This window comes from Musa acuminata, chromosome BXJ2-1 (genome assembly GCF_036884655.1).
Source record: "Musa acuminata AAA Group cultivar baxijiao chromosome BXJ2-1, Cavendish_Baxijiao_AAA, whole genome shotgun sequence".
In the NCBI taxonomy this organism is placed as follows: Eukaryota; Viridiplantae; Streptophyta; class Magnoliopsida; order Zingiberales; family Musaceae; genus Musa; species Musa acuminata.
The window spans coordinates 10,105,504-10,123,441 of NC_088338.1; the positions used below are offsets into that span (position 1 = coordinate 10,105,504).

Here is a 17,938-nt window from a genome sequence, read left to right on the forward strand (position 1 = left end):
CATGCCTAACACGTTCAAGGAACTTTGGACATGTAATGGAAATCAATTCTCACTGGATCGATATGATGAGCATTTGTTCTTTGGAGATGATGAACTAGATGGTCCTGTTGTTTTGTAATGGTTAATTTTGTTGACATCCGATTGGCGGATTATTATAGGTCTTATATTTGTTTTGATGTGTATAGACGTGTGAATCTAATGTGTTATATATATATATATATATATATATATATATATATATATATATATATATATTCATTTGGAGTATACTTATGGGCCAGTTCTTTTCATATTTTTTTATTTGGCCTCTTACTGATTTTTAAGGTTAGGATGGTCGTCATCGACTGTTTTATTCTCGCAAGTTTATTTATTGGTATGTCTAAAATTTTTGAAGGTTAATATTGATTTGGGATTTTGTTTTTGGTATGATTTAATTCATTTTTATTCAATGATACTGTTGGCATAAATCAATATATATTGATGGCTTTCCAGTTCAATAGGTTTATCGAAATTAGCATTGGTTCAATAAATTTAGACTATAAATTACTCGGAAATTTAGAAAACTGAGAAGTTGAACATGCTAGGCTTGAAATGAAGAGTAAACCTCCTGAGACATACAGAACTTCCAACTCCAGCATGAACAGAAAGACAATTGACAAAATCAGTCTTCCTCATCTCCCTCTTTCTCTGCACAGTTGAAATCATCTGATGAGCTCATCATAAACACTGCAACCTTGTTAGAAGCGATCACTCGCAGCCAAACCCCACACATGTTGTTTCTTTTTGCTCATCGAAAGACAAGCTTGTGGATACTCCTAAACACCTCACTTGGTTTTCTCATCTGAGCTATCGTGGCATCCCATGTAACACTTGAGAAGTTGGATTGAAGTCATGATGTGTCAATGTCTTTATGATACTTGTTGAAATCGTAAAAATGTTATAGTAGTTCTTTTCTCGTCTTATGGTCTCAACAACTGCATAAGAAGAAGATTGACATTCACTCATCGGGAAGCTCAATGAGGTCATGAAGTTGCAGAAATCTTCCATCAGTGAGGTAGAGCACATATGTTGATGTCATGGTTCTATTAATTTCCTGGATAGCAATTCAGCTAAACGGTGTGAGAACATTTAAGAGTACAGCCTGCAGTTACATACTGCATCCAGTTCTGCTGACACAGCCATCATCTCATACGCATTGTTTTTGGTCAGAACAAGAAATTTACTTGTATGTTTGGTTGCCAAACCAACTGAGACTCATTACTGTGATGGAAGTACTAAGAAACATATGATGATTCTCATAATGGAAGAATGTGAATTAACTTCAGGTCCATCCTAAGACTTGCATTTAGATGGTGCACTCAAGTTGCACAAAGCCAAAACAAATATGGATCTGCTACATTAACTGGATATAAAAGCTAGGATAGTCTGTTGATGTAGCCAACTTTGGAGAAGCTGACTTATAAGAAATGTGTTTCTCGCTCTTGTGCTTGATAGTTTTCCCTAAAATTTGAGTAGATTGATTACAAGTGGCCATTTTTACCTTATCTCTTTCGTCTTGTACTTATTTGACTGCACTATTATACCGTTTGCTCTTTGTTATCTTACACAGCTGAGACCCAAAAACACCGTCTCTCTGACAGCAGATTAGTAACATAGAGCACAAGCCTTGCTGCACAATAGTACGCTGATGGGCTAAACATAGTGTCGACCTAGTTGGTGCCTTCCATTTCCCAAAGGCAATGTCTACAACTTCCAGCATCTAAAGGGTTAGCAAGGTCTTCCACAACAAGTTAAAATGATGAGCCAAGGTGAGCTTTGGGTGGTTTGCTTCACATTCTTGAGTTGTGTTTCTAGTTTCTGCAACATTATACTATTCTTTCAACCTACATTTTGTATACCAAATGATATGATATCAACATCTTTCTTTCTCAAAGATCACATCACGGGTCTTGTCCATCCAAGATGATGTTGTTTGAATCAAAAACCTGTAGGCTGGCTTTTTCATGATGACATCCGACAGTAATGCTGACACCATGCTAAACACAAAGGATGAGGAAAGAAAAACCTGAACATTGCATCATATATCGCAAAAGTATTCTGCCATGAACTAAATATTCCTTTCATTAGTTATCAGAAGCACATTTAACGAAGAACCTAAAGCAAGCATCAGACTTTCCACTTGTACGGGCAGTGCAATAATGGCAGTGCAAAGAAGAACCTTTGAAGTGAAGCTGCAGTGAAGAATCTATCTTGCTGCTTGTCTGATAAAAAGCGAAAGCTCCCACCACACCTGATTCTCTACCTCCTACCGATTGAACAAACACAATTCATTCTCATATCCACACTGAAATCAGATCTAATTAGAACGCACAAGTATCACAAAGCAACACTGCTGAGGACTGGACAAGTAGAAAGAAACTTACTTGTCTAGTAAATTGGATCTTGCATCCACCGGGGATGTAGATTGTAGAACAGTCATTTCCATGAGTTGGGGGGAATGAAGCCTGGTCCGAAACCATCCTCGAGGGAGAGAGAACGATAGAGAGGGTGCTCTTTTGTCTGTTCATCGATGGCTTCGAACCAGACGACACTCCCCTCAACTCTCATGAGAGGAAGAGAACTGTAACAGGGAGAAGAGCACTCATCTCACTACCGCATGCAAAATGCTTTTCATGGCTCCTTATATACGCGAGAGGGAAGAAGGAATCCCCTTCAGTTTTATGACTTGGAGTCCACTTTCAGTATGACCTTCCACATACAGCCATAATTACCTCAACTTTGAACAATATTCCTGGTAAGCATGATGAGAACTCTAACGACTCGATGCATATGCATGCGTAGCTTAATATTCTTTTCCATTATTGTATGAAGATTTCATCTCGAACCACAGTCGGACGCTGATCTAAGTCAACCAAGGACTGCTGTTGGCATCTTAAGTGGTCTTAGCAACCATCATTAGATGCAACGCTGAAGCCCAATCATAACTAGTTCACCACATATATACCAGGATATGTTTCTGATTCATATATAGGTGGGAATTCATGTTCTTGGATATGATCATGATCACTGACGTGGGGGGTTTATATATAGATCTCAGCTACCAAGCAAAGGATTGTTCTTTTGCTTCCCACCGAGAGGAAAAGGATGGTGTGATGAGGGATGCAGCATCTTCACCAAATGGCATGCACACGCCAACTTGGGATTCCAAGCTTAAGAATGAAGCAACAGAAGCAACCCTGTCATAAAGGCTTCGAGTGTGACCAATAAAGAACCAAAGGAGATGGTGAGGAAGTTGTTCCCTTGCAGATCTCGATTTATATGTGCTTTTCTGTACTCACAGAGCATTCTACTACAAGCTTCACTGGCTAATAACACCTATGTCTGCATCAGTCCCATGTGGGTATCATGCAAGGTTGGGTTGAGTATAATAATCCACGAGTGCCTCATAAAAGTTTTAAGAACAGGAAGGAATATCTATTTCTTCTTGAGATTTGTGTTAGCGTCGGAAATGGTCATCAACCTTGCAGGGTAAAATTAATATGATATGAGGATTGGAAACCTCATGAGCCAGTCATTTAGTTCACCTATGCGATTCTCCCCGGAGAAAAATAGACACAAGGAAATCAACGTACCGAGCTGGACAAAGTCACACCGTCATCTTTTAACAGGTCAAACGTGGACTTTGCTCGAGTAAACATGGACTTGGGCACGGGATTGAGAACTGGCGTGAGACACATTTTTAGGTTGCCGACCAGAAGTTGTTTGTTCTGCATTTGGATCCGAATGAACTCGTCCGGTTGAAACAATCAACGAGGCGTTGATTCCCGTGTTCTGACGCCTTGACCAACCTAGTGGATTGATTGACCCACCAGTGCAAGTCAAAACATTTCGTTCGACCCTCGGTCTCTTCTTCCGGCTTCAATCCTCTCATCTCTAAACTAAGATAATGAGTGTTTTACGGCGTTTAGAATATTTATATGTCTTTTAATTAGCTATTTCATATTTGAAATGTTGTTATCATTTATTATAATACGCGATTCATATACACCTGCCGGAAGTCAAAACGTTAGACTGAAAAGTCAAACAAGAAGTGGTAAAAGAGAAACCAAGTAAAACGTTCCGAGTCACGTACATGTCACGACACCGAATCGATTACGCGGCGTGGACTTCTCAAAGACATGCAGCTACGTTGCTGCGCTATATATCGAGCTCCCCTCTCCCCAAACCTTTGCCTCACACTTGACTTCGCATCGTTCGTTCTTGCATCCTCGATCGCAGGCATAACAAGCATCGATCATGGCGGCCATGGCGACCAGAGAGCTGCTGCTGTTTCTGCTGCTGGTATCGAGCTTGCAGCCTCTGATGGCGGCGAGGCCCATGGAAGGAGACTGGTGGCACGACCACGGCGGCCTCCTTCTGGAGTCGTTGCCGCAAGGGCCGGTGACGCCCTCGGGGCCTTCGCGCTGCACCCACAACCCCAACATCCGTGCCGGCGGCTCCTGCCCGTGATCCCATAACACGAAGACCCACCATAGCTGCTGCTTACTCACCATTTTTTCTCTTTCTTTACGACTCTAAGTGTATTTATCTCTCTAATTTCATGAACATTGGAAATGACAGAGAGTAGTCCATGACAACGATAATAATGGCTTCTTGTTATTAATTTCTCCTCCTCCCCCTCCTCATGTAAATGTTTTTGTTGGAAGATATGTTTGATTATGCGAAAGCAAAACATCAGAATTGGTTTCCATCTGTGTGTAAATCGAATGAGATACAGACTACAAGACAACATATTTACATTAGAATTTTTTTCCCCCCTAACCAAAATCAATGGGATTATAAATAATTCCCTCTAAAAATACCAAATATCATCGATGATAATTCATGTCTCATAAAATAATAACCCAAATGAGTTCCAATGATAAAACCAAAGAACAAGAATCACAACTCACCAATAAAAATACTGAAAAAGAGATAGGAGCAGGTTTGTGAAAGATCAATACTATCATCTTGTATAACATCACATATCAGAAAATTATGATGATCATGGTTGAATCAACCATCCATCGTTTCTTCTCCTCTAAAGATAATTTTCTCCCTCGGCTTCATTTTTTCTCTCTCCTTATTACATCTTGCATAACTAAGGTCAAGGTTTTATTTATATTTTTTTTGGTGCCACCATTTTTCACATAGGTGGTGGGATCACCCAACAAATTTATTTTTCTTTTTTAAGTAAATACCGAATTCAAATTCAAAACTTTACAATAATATGTCCAAGTCTTTCTTCATCATTACAACCACTAATATTAACTTGGCAAACCATTATACATACAGGAATAAAAAAATTAATATATTTTTATATTTATATTATTGATATATTTTAGTGGATAATAAATATATTATTGCACAAATAATAAATCTAAGGTTCAAGTACATATTTGAATATTTTTTATATTATTTACTATGATGTAAATTGTTTTTAGTTAAAACATACGTATCCTTGCAAAAATATATATATATATATATACATATATATATATATATATATATATATATATATATATAGTTTTTGCAAGGATATGTGTGTGTGTGTATATATATATATATATATATATATATATATATATATATGTAGAGAGAGAGAGAGAGAGAGAGAGAGAGAGAGAGAGAGAGAGAGAGAATTAGTTCAATTATAACGTCCGTTATAAGGGGCATATAAAAAGGTAAAAATATCTCTCATCGTCTTGCCCATCAATTGATATAAATGCTGTGATTTGAATCCTTGACACCGTCCATGGCAAAACGTTTACCAAAGTCAAACAGTTGGTGGTGGTAAAAGGGAAACCCATTAAAGAGTCACAGCCGCGTAAGGGCGCAGTCCAAGTCACGGAAGCGGAGGAAGTACGCTCTGTAGACTTAGCCATGCAGCTGCGTCGGCGCTCCATATATCGAGCTCTCCCTCTTCCACCCTTTGCCTCAACACCCACACACACCCAACCCTCGCAGGCCTTCGCATCGTCTACCGGTATATCGACCATGGCGACCACGGTGGTGACGAGGCAGCTGTTGCTGTTTCTGCTGCTGGCGTCGAGCTTGCAGCCTCTGATAGCAGTGAGGCCGGTGGAAGGAGACTGGTGGCGCAAGCGCGGTGGCCTCTTGCTCGAGTCGCTGCCGCAAGGGCCGGTGACGCACTCGAGCCCCTCCCGTTGCACTCATGACCCCAACATCCACGCCGGCGGATCCTGTCCGTGAATCGATAAGACGAAGGCCGACGGTAGCTGCTGCCAGCGCTGAGGGAAAGATAGAGAGCAATGAGATGATGAACGTAGACTAATTAATTAATTGGGCTATTTCTTTTATTTTATTTTCCTTTCTTGTTGGCAGTTATATTTGCTAATTCATGAATATGCTCATTTCCAATAAAATTTTGATTCTTTTTTTTTAATTTCTTATTGATGACATGGAATGATATATGATAAAATATTATGATAATACATTCTCAAACAATTTATGATTATATGATTAATTATAAATTTGAATGATTGATTTGATTGAATAATCTGTGTGTATGATCGAGAAAATTCTTTTTCTCAAAATTTGTATAAATACATGTCACCTTAATGAATAAACACTTTCCTTTTCCTAACAAGTCCAAACTTTTTTTTTAAGTGCCACAAATTTCCTTGCAAATGAATGGAAAAAACAAGCTAGAGAGAGAGATACTAATTAGAAATACTTCCAAATATTTGCCAAGGTGAGGGTAAAGAAGGAAAGAACATGTCAGACAAAATTAGCAACAGAGATTGTCTTGAAAGTACTAATAAGTGATTTGATGAAACTCTCTAAAACAATTTATTTATTAAATACCATTTTTTTTCCCATTTTATTTTCTATCTTAAGTTTCCCACCATGATAGTTGATATCATTTTTTCAGATAATACCACTATGACCAAATTGTCAACTCCAGAATACATATGTTATGTATTCAACATATTACTAATCTTTAATATTATAATGAGTTTCCAAAGGATATTAATGTAAACTGGTACTCATTTTGTAGAAGTATGCAACAGAATGACCATTGATTGGTACTCATTGTGATAGTTGAGGTCATTTTTTCAGATAATACAACTATGACCAAATTGTCAACTTCAGAATGCATATATTATGTATACAACATATTACTAATCTTTAATATCATAATGAGCTTCTAAAGGATATTAATGTAAAATGGTACTCAATTTGTAGAAGTATACATCAGAATAACCATTGATTGGTACTCATCTCATGTTCCATTCTTCAGATGATTACCACAGCTACACTTCTTATCTTTACAATATGCTACCTCTTATGTTATCACCAACCTGCCTCATCTCTTGGTTTACATTGCATATCATGCTCATCCTCTATTTCCTGTGGAGTTACAAGCAATGCCTAAGAGCAGCTCCAAGCAAATTGCTGGCACCTGATAATTTGACAGCTGATATCGTGACGATCAACATTGTCAGGCCACAAAGTCATGCAACAGTTGTGATGAAGCAAATCGGTGCGGTCGGTCTCCCAAATTAACACAATCATACTCAGCTGTATCAGCTCCAATGGCAGCAGCTGCACTGTAGATGTCTCCCCCTTGCATCCCAACGAAGCTCTGCTGACTGCCAGATCCAGGAAGACCACCGTCACAGTGCTGTAGTCCCAGTGTCAGTGACACCCCACCACCACCGCCACAGCCCAAATCAGCATAAGCCATGAACCTCCCAGTTCCATCTATATGCGCAAGAGCATCTTGCACATAGCTACACTCTTCTGTGGTTGATCGCATCTTAAGGTTCATATGGTAGTCTTTTGCACCAGCCCCTGCCATATCCATTCCTGGCATGATGTTGGATCTTGATAAGTCACTAAGTTGGTTTACTTGGCATCTTTCAGTGGCAGTGTTTTGTGAGTTTTCTCCATTCCCAGTGGAATGAACACCATCCTGATCTTTAGGTGGGTTCTCCAAAGAAGAGTCAATCTCGAGGTCACCAGTCTCCTCTTTGTACATGTCCTCAATCATGGGCTTCCAAAGACGAACTCGTGCATTTATGAACCAGTTGGAAACCTGATCAGAAGGATGCAAAATTAGAGAGATTCCAAGAATAATAGAAGTGAAAATTTTTCGGTATTACAGAAGCAATAGCAGGGATGAGTCTTAATTTTTTCCTACACACTCATGTGAACAACAGCCTAGGATTTATAGGAACCAAGCCATCATAATGATTGATGGTACCCAAATGTTTGTCAATGTTAAATGTGTCATGCAGTTGACTTTTAACAAATCTAATTATGATCCATCAAGGACAACTAGATGCAGAAGTAATCAAGACTTGGGGATCCTATAAAGCATTTGACTGTTACAATACAGTGTGAGGCCAAGAAGTCAAGAATCATTGTGAGACCATAAACCTGAAAGGAGGTAAACATGGAATATAACTCCTAGAAAAGAAAGTTCCAAGGTACTCCAATATTTGCCAATAAAAACTACCTTATGAGGCATGTTACAACATATAAAGAATCATAAACATTGTAGCCTTGAAGATAAAGATGAATGAGCACACCTGACTCCTTGTCAAGCCTGTCTGTCTCGCAAGCATTAGCTTTTCAGAATCATTCGGGTAACTGAAAGTCATCAAGCACAAAATAGTTAACATGAAAAGATATCTGCCATGATGTAACAAAGTACCAGGAGAAAGAGATTAGGTAGATGGAGTTTACGGGTGAAGGAAGTGCTCAAACAACCAAGCACGAAGGATTGAGACAGATGACTCGGGCAACCCCCTCTGTGGCCTCCAAGCGTGTTGCTGCATCATACCAAACTGCTGCAACGCTCTCTGTTGCCTCAGCTGCTGATCTATATAGCGAAGGCGAGACATTCCAACACCCTTGCTACCTGAGTTACCTTCCTCTCCAAGACTTTTCCTGGTAACTAAAATTTCTCTACTGATGGCATCTCTCAAGCAGCGGAAATGCCCAGAAATTGTTTGGAGGGAGAGTGCCGTGTAAGGTTTAGCAGCCCCGAAACCGGCTACTACATCAAAAGATGACACTACTATCTGCATCTGGTGGTAATACTGTTTATATCTTCTATCAATCTGCAATTGAAATGAAAACATAAGAAACTGAATCAAATATGAAAGCAATAGAGTTTGAATACTAATCTATATCAGTTAATGACATAATGTTGTCCTTGGTTTCTCACAGAATTTAGCTGTGAACTTTTTTTGTGAAGTCACTTCAAAACTTTCTTTTCAGATCCAACTCAATTTTGAAAGATGACAAGCACCCTTCTTGCATCTGTAGCCAGATTAGCTTTCCTAATGATGGCATAAGGGCACTCTTTGAGTTAAACATGATTCTAAGATTGCAGTCTTTCTGTCCTGTTTATATAAAATAATAACTGAACAGGTAAATTTCTTCTTGTTTGGACCAACATATTGGTTACTGAGGGTCAACTAATAGTATCTCAAGTTACAGAAGTTTATTACAAAAATTACAGTAGTAAATAGCTAAATGCATTTACTTTTAGCTGGTCCAATAGGATTAAAAGCAAGACTTATCTGCTACACCTGCACCATCATACGTGTAATCAATTGAGCCCATGCAAAAGAAATTTGAAAGTTGATTATGTGACATGTAAGTAAAGACAATTGGAAAGCTAGCCGGTAGTTGGATTGAAAAACGTTTTATATGGTCAACCATAGAACTTCAAAGATGACTACCAAGTACTGGCATGTATATGATCAGAAAGAGCTACAGCTAGCATAGCAAAAGAACCTGAGAGGCATTAACCACAACATCTTAACATTATTTTTCCATTTTGTTTAGTCAATCAAATCCTTTTAACAATTTATCCTTATTAATGCTGAATTGCTTGAGCAATTAATTTCTCTTACATGTCCACGTGTGCAAAAATAACCACTTTAACAGGGGAATCCTATTGTGTCTCCTTAGGTCCTTTAACAGATTCTATGCAACTTTTTAAATTTGAACTGTATCTTCCTAGCAAATTAGAAACATCAAAGCTTCCTCTATTGTTATTATTCAATATTCGTTTACCTTATTTTCTGAATATTAACATGTCCCTTTTTACCAATTATATCTTCTTTATCAGATAAGTCATCAGCTCAAGGTATCATCATTGGTGACCTTTAAAGTTTCCTTCAGTTTAGAATGGTTTTGTTCAATTGCTTTCCAAAATACACCTACTATCTTTTATCATCCTTCTTTACCAGATGCCACATGCTGTAAATAAATCGTTGTCACCGGCACACAATTTTCAAGTGGCATAAACCTATATTTCCTTGCTTGTAAACAAATATAAGGGCAATATGAGGGCTAAAAATGAGGTCCATCTGCCTATGTATCATGCCTATTCTGCAATTATCACACTCAAGCCTTGTGACCACCATTGGCACAAGAAAGCTGTAAGCCACTTAGTCACTCCTTTGCTTTCTCTAGATAGGAAGTTACTAATAGCATTTTCATTCATCAATATTATTCCATCAAGTTCTCACATATTTTTTAAAATAAATGTATTTATCATCTCCGCCTTAATTCAGTAATGCCACATCAACCTGAACACTACTGTAATTGCTCTCTAAATTACATGTATTATGAAAGTTTAAAATCTTGATCAAATAACAGTTTCGTCACCTTGTTGGACTTGGACCAACACAATACATATATACTGACTCGTACTATCTAGTATCACTGAATAATAAAAAATAACTAATCAGGACCAAGCATATAGTCCAGTACTGGTGCTTAGTCAGACTGCCGATACTTGAAATCTTGTTTAATGTTATTACTTGTTTTCTGAATGATTTGCAAACTTTACATGATAACATTAGCTTGTAACACACAGAACGAGTTGAAAGTGAAGAGTTTTTTCATGAAGTGATCTCCTCTAGCCGGAATTTTTAAAATGAATTATGAGCAATTTATCTGTTAGTATTCAACATGAAAGTAGCGTTATAATTGCTTAGCAGTTTCCCCCGAAATGCAGACATAATTTTACGACCATAAGTTTCACAGATTTATTAAAATGTATACAGACATAAAAGTTAATGCAACAACAACATATCATGAATAGTTTCTGAAATCAGATAAAAACAAAAAAGCAATATGGTATACCGTAGATATATTAATGCACTTCTAATTTCAGATTGATGAGATAGATGACAAAATTTAGTTGAGTACACAGTTGATGGTCTCTTGAGAAAAGATAATATCTTCCATGCTTTCATTAAGAAAACAATTGAATAATTGGAAACTCATTAAGAAAACAATTGAATATTTGGAAACTTCTTCCTAATTGATTATAAAATAATGATGCCTTACCATCCAGAAGGATTGACCAATCACAGAGAGAGAGAGAGAGAGAGAGAGAGAGAGAAGAGAAGGGTGGGGAAAGGATTTAGTTGACTGAAGGAGAACTCGGTGTTCGTAGTTCAGAATGACAAACGAAAGTGGGTTTACAATAATTAGTTGTAATTCACTGATGTTTCTGTGCATTAAATTAAGAGTCTACAGAAGTGCATGGGTCTGACAATTTGGAGCTTGACACTTATATTGGAAACAAAATCTAAAACAAGAATCAGATCATATTGACTGAAAAAAAAGGATAAATAGTTATGGGTGAGACTAGCAAACTGATGAGTCATTTAACTCAGTAGATCATCTCACAAAATTGTGTGTGAAGAGCAGTTACATTTGGTTTAACATTATTATATTTTCTTATTCATAATGACCAAGAGTTAGGACAACATCTCCAGTATTACTATCTCATACATCACTAACAGGAAATGGTAAATAAGGGAACTGAAACAAATGAAGCTCGTTAGATCAATAATGCTATATAATTACTTTTGAATAACAAGTCCATAAAGAGTATTAGGCATAAGTAAAAAATCAAAATTAGGTCTCAATAGAGCAAACTTCTATGATCTCAGTGTGTAATATGTTTGAGTTTTCTATGATAGTATCTTTGTAAAAATCCAGATCATACATGAGGGAAAAAAAATGCTGCAGGATAAGATTCATGAGTTTCATCCTTAATGATCACAAGAACAGATCCAGGAAGTAGTCACTATCTCATGGGTCAGGAGCAAGTATCTATTTTCAAATATTTGTTTAGTCTTGTTTGCCAGTTTTCTACACTATGGTAGCCTATAAGAATAGGCCCCAAGCAAAATACATCAAAGAATTACAATAAACAAACTTCCTTCAGAAGTTTTCCATTATGTACAATTACAGACACTACGCTGATGCAGAAAAACCTTCTCAATCTTAAGTCATCACGACTCCAATCTGTTCTATATGCTAACAAAATAAGCAGGTTTCTCTTTGAATGTTAATCTTTCCTGTCTGAAAATTTTATGATGACAATATAAACCAGGTTTTAATTCTCATATAGAGTGGATTTAAATACCTTTCCACCTTGAGAACCAAGCATAATATGCAATTAGATGTTCCATAAAATAAAATTTATAGTAAATGGAGCCCTCAAAACACAATCAGCATTTTGGAAAGAGAACATGGGGAAAACTTTCCTAATCCTTTTTCTTAATGGTTTCTAGAAAATAATAACAATGAAAAATCTAAACAATACACTTCCTTCTACCAGTAGTAGAAAAAGTTATTGGAGATTGGAAAATAAACCAAGGATTGAATGTTTTCTTCTCAATAAAGCCTAATAAAATATAATACATGAAATTTTTTTAATTTGTAACCTTCGGATTCTTAAAGCACAACTTTGACTACTCAATATTAGGACTTAAAATAAGCTAGTAACTGCAACATGTCATTCAAAAATGCGATTCTAAAATAGTAGTAGTAAAATATTTGTATAAAACTATATAATACAATGAGATTGTGAAGGAAATATGCACCTCATCCAACATAGTCAATAATTTGGTAACCTTGTTCTGAAGATCCTGCCTTTCAGAGGGTGAGAGCTCACTGGATGAGTTGATGGTAGAGTCTTGAGGGTTCGATGACATTCCTTCACCTGCACTGCAATTCTTTCCTGTGGTGGTACCAGCAGAAATATGAAGACTTTGACTTTTGATTGATTTTCGCTTCAGAGCCTTTTGAACATTAACAACTTCATCAAGTAATTCTTGTGCTGCCTTTAGATACTTCGAATTTAGAATTGAACTAGCAAGACTCGCTGATTCATATGGGAAATTGTTGGCATTCGTACTTTTGTTTTCACAATTTTCATCTCTGCCAGATCCACCATTTCTGGAAGTTGTTTGATGAGGTCGAAAAAGAGAGATGTCTGAGCTAGTATGCTGACATTGGATTGAAGGGACTATAATCTGTGTTCCAAGGCTCAGTGATAATCCTTGACTAGGTACTGTTGAAACATCTGATTGCTGCAAAGATAAGCACTGCCTATTTAACGCACCCAGCTGTCTCCGCAGATTCATTTGGGAATTGCCGTCATGAAGAAGATTTTCTGAACCATCTACTCCAACTGTCTGCATGAATAGAATGTCATTTTTTCCATCCTTCCATGAGTCATAAGCATGCTCGCCTATACAGGAAGTGACCATATTAGGGGTCTCCAGAATTGAGCCCTGTGAGATCACAGTGGTCACTATCGGAACCTCAACAGAGTTCTGATGAGGCTGGGTGTTTGCTAATGCATCAGTATATGCTACCGAAGGCGAATACTTATGACATAGAAGATTGTCAAAAACTGATGCCTCACTGTACTGAGAATGTCCAGGATCCCTTGAACATAGATTCGGTGCGTTATCCATTTGGTTGGCAGTGCTGGAGCAAAAAGTGGACCTTACTCTCTTCTAAACACTAGCCAGGTCAAAATCTTTTGAAACAGGAGGATGTTGGATCATCACATTGCCTAGGCACAGTGGTAGCTTCGTTAGCCGTAGGCAGACCAACAAAGGATAGTGCGTCCTTATAAGAAGTACATAAGCTCCAACAAGCTGTTCAAGAATATGTAAAAGCCAGCAACAGAAAAAAGGACCTCAAAAAAGATGGCGCATAAACTTACAGAAAACAACAAATTATAAAAATATGATAGGTCTAGCAGATGAATCGAATATTTGACCTGGTAAGTCAATCTGACTGCCTTGTGAGACTATAATTGACTTCAACAAATAATGGAGCACAACAGATGATAGACTCAAATGAATCAACTGGTTTTTCCAAATATTTCTGAACTCCACAGACATCTCTATCTCTTTAGCTCACAAGAAATTTCAGAAACTTCGTATTGTGGAAGTTAAATTTCACACAATCTAGATGGTGCTACAGAGGATTACAACAGCATATGAAATTTATGAACAATGAATCTGGAATAGATAACAAATAACAGCAAAAGATTGAAGGATCAACAATAAGGCCAAGGCATTTACCACAGAAAATTGATAATAACTTTCAGCATTGCAACATTGAAAAATCGAGTTTTTACCAAAACCAAGCCATGCTTGCAAAAGATCCAATGTTATGGCAAATAATAAACTCCTAGTAAGTCGAAAGAGAAAACAAAGAGAACTCAGAACTCCCAGTTCTTGGTGGTAAAAGACCACAAGAAACCAGACATAACAAAAAATAGCAACAAGAAGCAGAAAGACCACAGGCAAACTCAAATAACCTTACTCTTCTTTTTCTTTCCACTTGATGTCTGCAAGGAAAAGGGCTTTGCTTCAAAAGTCTATACAGAAACAGAACTCATCACCTTCATCTCACAAGCCCAAATCCATCTAAAAGTTTTCATAACTTTATGATCAAAAGTTCATAGGAAAATCCAGCTTCACATACAGAAAACTAACTGCTCAAGTTCTTGATACCAGATATCCAAAGTCAAATACTGACAAGGAAATACAATAAACCAAGGAAGAAACAAGTTGACAAGAACACTCAAAAAACCAAAACAGCAAATCATCCAAGCATACTGCAATCGGAATTTGACAGAGATAGGGACAGACAGGTGTAAGCAGAACAACTGCGTGACATGTTGATTTAAACAAGCAGCAGTGCATACTCATAATACAATAATACCTTTGTTAACACTGGAAAGATATGATGGGCAGATATTAAAAAGAGAGAGAAAGAGAGAGAGAGAGTAGATATTCAGGAGAGAAAACAAAAACAACAACAAAAACAAAACGATTCCTGACAGAAAAAAGAAGGAAGGGTGAAAGGTCTATGCACCTTGTGGGGAGCAAGAAACCAAGATCTCACAGGTGATCCACTGCGCCACAGAGCCCTCCAATGCGGAGACAAACCGATCCCAAGGCTTCAATTCAACACACCCGGGCCTCCTTTTATCTCCCCCTCTCTAATGTTTCCTACACCCACCACCACCACCAGTAACCGCAGCCCAGGATTCTTATTATTATTATCATCATCATCATTATTAATGAGTGACCACCATGGTTTTTCAATTCCTTCAGTTCTCTCCCCCTTTCTCTCTCATCAGCTCATCGTCCTCAGCAGCAGCAGCAGACCCCAACATTCTTCCTGCACGTGAGCTTTCCCTCTCTCTTCTGTGTGTGGTGGGATGTGTGCTCAACCTCACTTTATACCCAAGTTTTGGAATTGCTAACATTTCCTACTGTAAACTATTGATGTCTTCATCTTTACCATTTAATATTTTAGATAATGTAAACTTAAATCACAGAAATAATCTTTTTGCCTATAAGAATAAGATCGATTGAGTATCTTTTTAGGTGGAGAGAATGCTAAACTATGTCTTAAATCCCATATAGCCCCTCCCCACCCCCTAACCATACTAGATAGCCTTGTCGGGAAGATTACCTTATAATAAGGGCATTTGTTAGGCTGATTGAGAAGAGTGGCATCCCTGTGTTGTCACCTATAACTTGCTTTGTGTGGGTTGTGACATGTGTTGATCAAGAACCAGTCCTCTGCTTGTAGTTAACAACTCTTTTCAATCATGAGTGTGTGTTTGGTTTACAGGACATCTCCATTCTCCATGATTGTCCATCTTGTTTCTGGCAAACATGACTGCCATGATTAGCTTTTGCATGTCTCACATGAGCCTAACAATCAATTAGAAGGCTACAGAAACATTATTTAACAGGCAACACAGCAGTGAAAAATGGACTTTATGGATAGTCCAAAACCGTTCACAGTCAAGCAGGGATGGCTTCAAGAAGATGTGTATTGACCTACTGCTGCAAGACATGGGTGATGAGTGAGACAAGAACAGGGACAGACATGGGTGTGCTGCAGGGTTGGCCCATGGAAACACTGATCAAACTGCTGCCAACTTATCATTAAGCAAGAGCAGAATAAAAGTAGCAGAGGGCGGGCATTAAAGAAGACTAACAAAAATCAGTAGTGGCAAAGGTGCTGAGAAGTGTATTTTTCTTCATTCTTTTACAGAGTACAAGGAATGAAACAAATTATGCCCTCCATGGAATCCATGAGAAGTAGTACTTCTCTGCATTATGATGTCCTACTAAAATACATTTCTTGTGGAAGTTCCTCATACAACATCAACAAAAATCATAATGAATCACTGTTTGATTAGCCTGCAACCAGAACACAACAGTTGGAACTATCTATCTTGTGGATGGATGGACAACACCATCCATCACAAGCCAGTACAGAATCAGCAAACAAGTAGAGAAAATAATCACCAGAAGAAAAGGTCCAAGTTGTCTCAGCATCTGCCTTTGGCATCCCATGGTACCTCCCCTGGGTCAAAGGGATATCGGTTCCCAGGAAAAGAGACCAATAATTGAACAATGACACACTCGGCTCATCTTTTTCCCCGTCTTTAGTGGGCCAGGTGGTTCAAATTGTCTAGGCAAAAGGGGTCCAAAAAGATCGATTCAAAGGGATCTGGATCACAATTATTGTACCTTCCTTTTGCTCATCCTTGGGCAGTACAAGTTGCTCAAAGGAAAGGTGAACTTGAGTGGACATGGGCCAAGAACAAGTACATGCAAGGTTACATGAATATGAACTCAGAGGAACACATGGTAGGTCATGATGGCAGATTACAGCGAAAGGAAGAAGAAAAATGACTACAGCTACCGGTCAAGTCTCATGGACTCACTCTTTCTTCTCACAGAAAAGGCAACGACCATATGAAGACAACACAGCTTCACAAAATGCATTTTGTTGGGTATATGAGGAGGGAAACTTGAAATTTTCTTTTCATTCTTCCCAGCTTTTCTTTTCTTATCAAACCAGATTGGATCCTATTCCAATCTAACCTGATTTCATATTCCTTCAACCACCCTCTAAATAGTTCTTTTTCGATCCTCAAGTTGCTAGTCATCGGTTCAACAAAAGAGGGGTTTAGGCTTATCAAGTCACCTTATGATTATAGACATGATATCAGTTGAATCTTGAGGGACGAGTTACCACATGCGATGTGATTATTGGTCGATCAATCAAAGAGACCCATAAATACGTTTCCAAGAAACATTGAATAGGTTAGACGAGAGGATATTAAGAGTAGTTATAATTCATACTTAATCATCCATCAAAAATTGTAGAATACTTTAGAAATTTAAAGAACATTGGAGCTAATTAAGTTTGATTTAGTTGTGTTCTAAGACAATTTAATAATTTCATGTTAGAATTTTCTTTAGAGTGGCTCGAAATTAATCTAATCGAATGTGGATCACGTTTAGATCAACTACAGGTTGGATCTTAAAACATTTAGTTCAATCATACGTTGGATTCCTGTGGGTAATGTAGGCTAATAGCAAACTAACAAAGAATGACCAAATGAAACAATGGTGGATCCAGCAGTGATATCAACAAACTGAAGCAGCTCAGGAGTAATGTATGCTTGGCAGTATATACCAGAGAAGGCAAATGGTATATGGTACGTTACACTAATGTTACTCATGAACAACATTCGAATTCAAAAATGCATGACCGT

The 17,938-nt window shown here is 37.8% G+C and overlaps 1 protein-coding gene across 3 annotated transcripts; it reads right to left on the reverse strand.

Moving 5' to 3' along the window:
* Window positions 1-7,200: 7,200 nt before the first annotated feature.
* On the reverse strand, window positions 7,201-15,395 carry LOC135598860 (BEL1-like homeodomain protein 7). 3 transcript variants are annotated; one of them, XM_065093271.1, is made up of 5 exons: window positions 15,226-15,395; window positions 12,930-13,909; window positions 8,755-9,131; window positions 8,598-8,658; window positions 7,201-8,101 (listed from the first exon to the last, which is right to left on the reverse strand). In XM_065093271.1, exons 2-5 carry the CDS (start codon window positions 13,806-13,808, stop codon window positions 7,505-7,507), a joined length of 1,914 nt encoding a protein of 637 aa, XP_064949343.1. In that variant the 5' UTR covers window positions 13,809-13,909; window positions 15,226-15,395; the 3' UTR covers window positions 7,201-7,504. The 3 variants fall into 3 exon arrangements, with proteins under 3 accessions (XP_064949343.1, XP_064949342.1, XP_064949344.1); XM_065093270.1 differs by having other exon boundaries at window positions 12,930-13,994; XM_065093272.1 differs by lacking the exon at window positions 15,226-15,395 and adding an exon at window positions 14,120-14,254 and having other exon boundaries at window positions 12,930-13,994.
* Window positions 15,396-17,938: the final 2,543 nt, after the last annotated feature.

Coding starts and splice junctions, on each gene's coding strand:
- LOC135598860 (XM_065093271.1), bottom strand. CDS start 13,808: ATGGATAACGCACCGAATCTATGTTCAAGGGATCCTGGACATTCTCAG. Junction 9,132..12,929: donor TATTGACTATGTTGGATGAG/GTGCATATTTCC, acceptor TTTCAATTGCAG/ATTGATAGAAGATATAAACA. Junction 8,102..8,597: donor CAGGCTTGACAAGGAGTCAG/GTGTGCTCATTC, acceptor CCTTCTGATCAG/GTTTCCAACTGGTTCATAAA.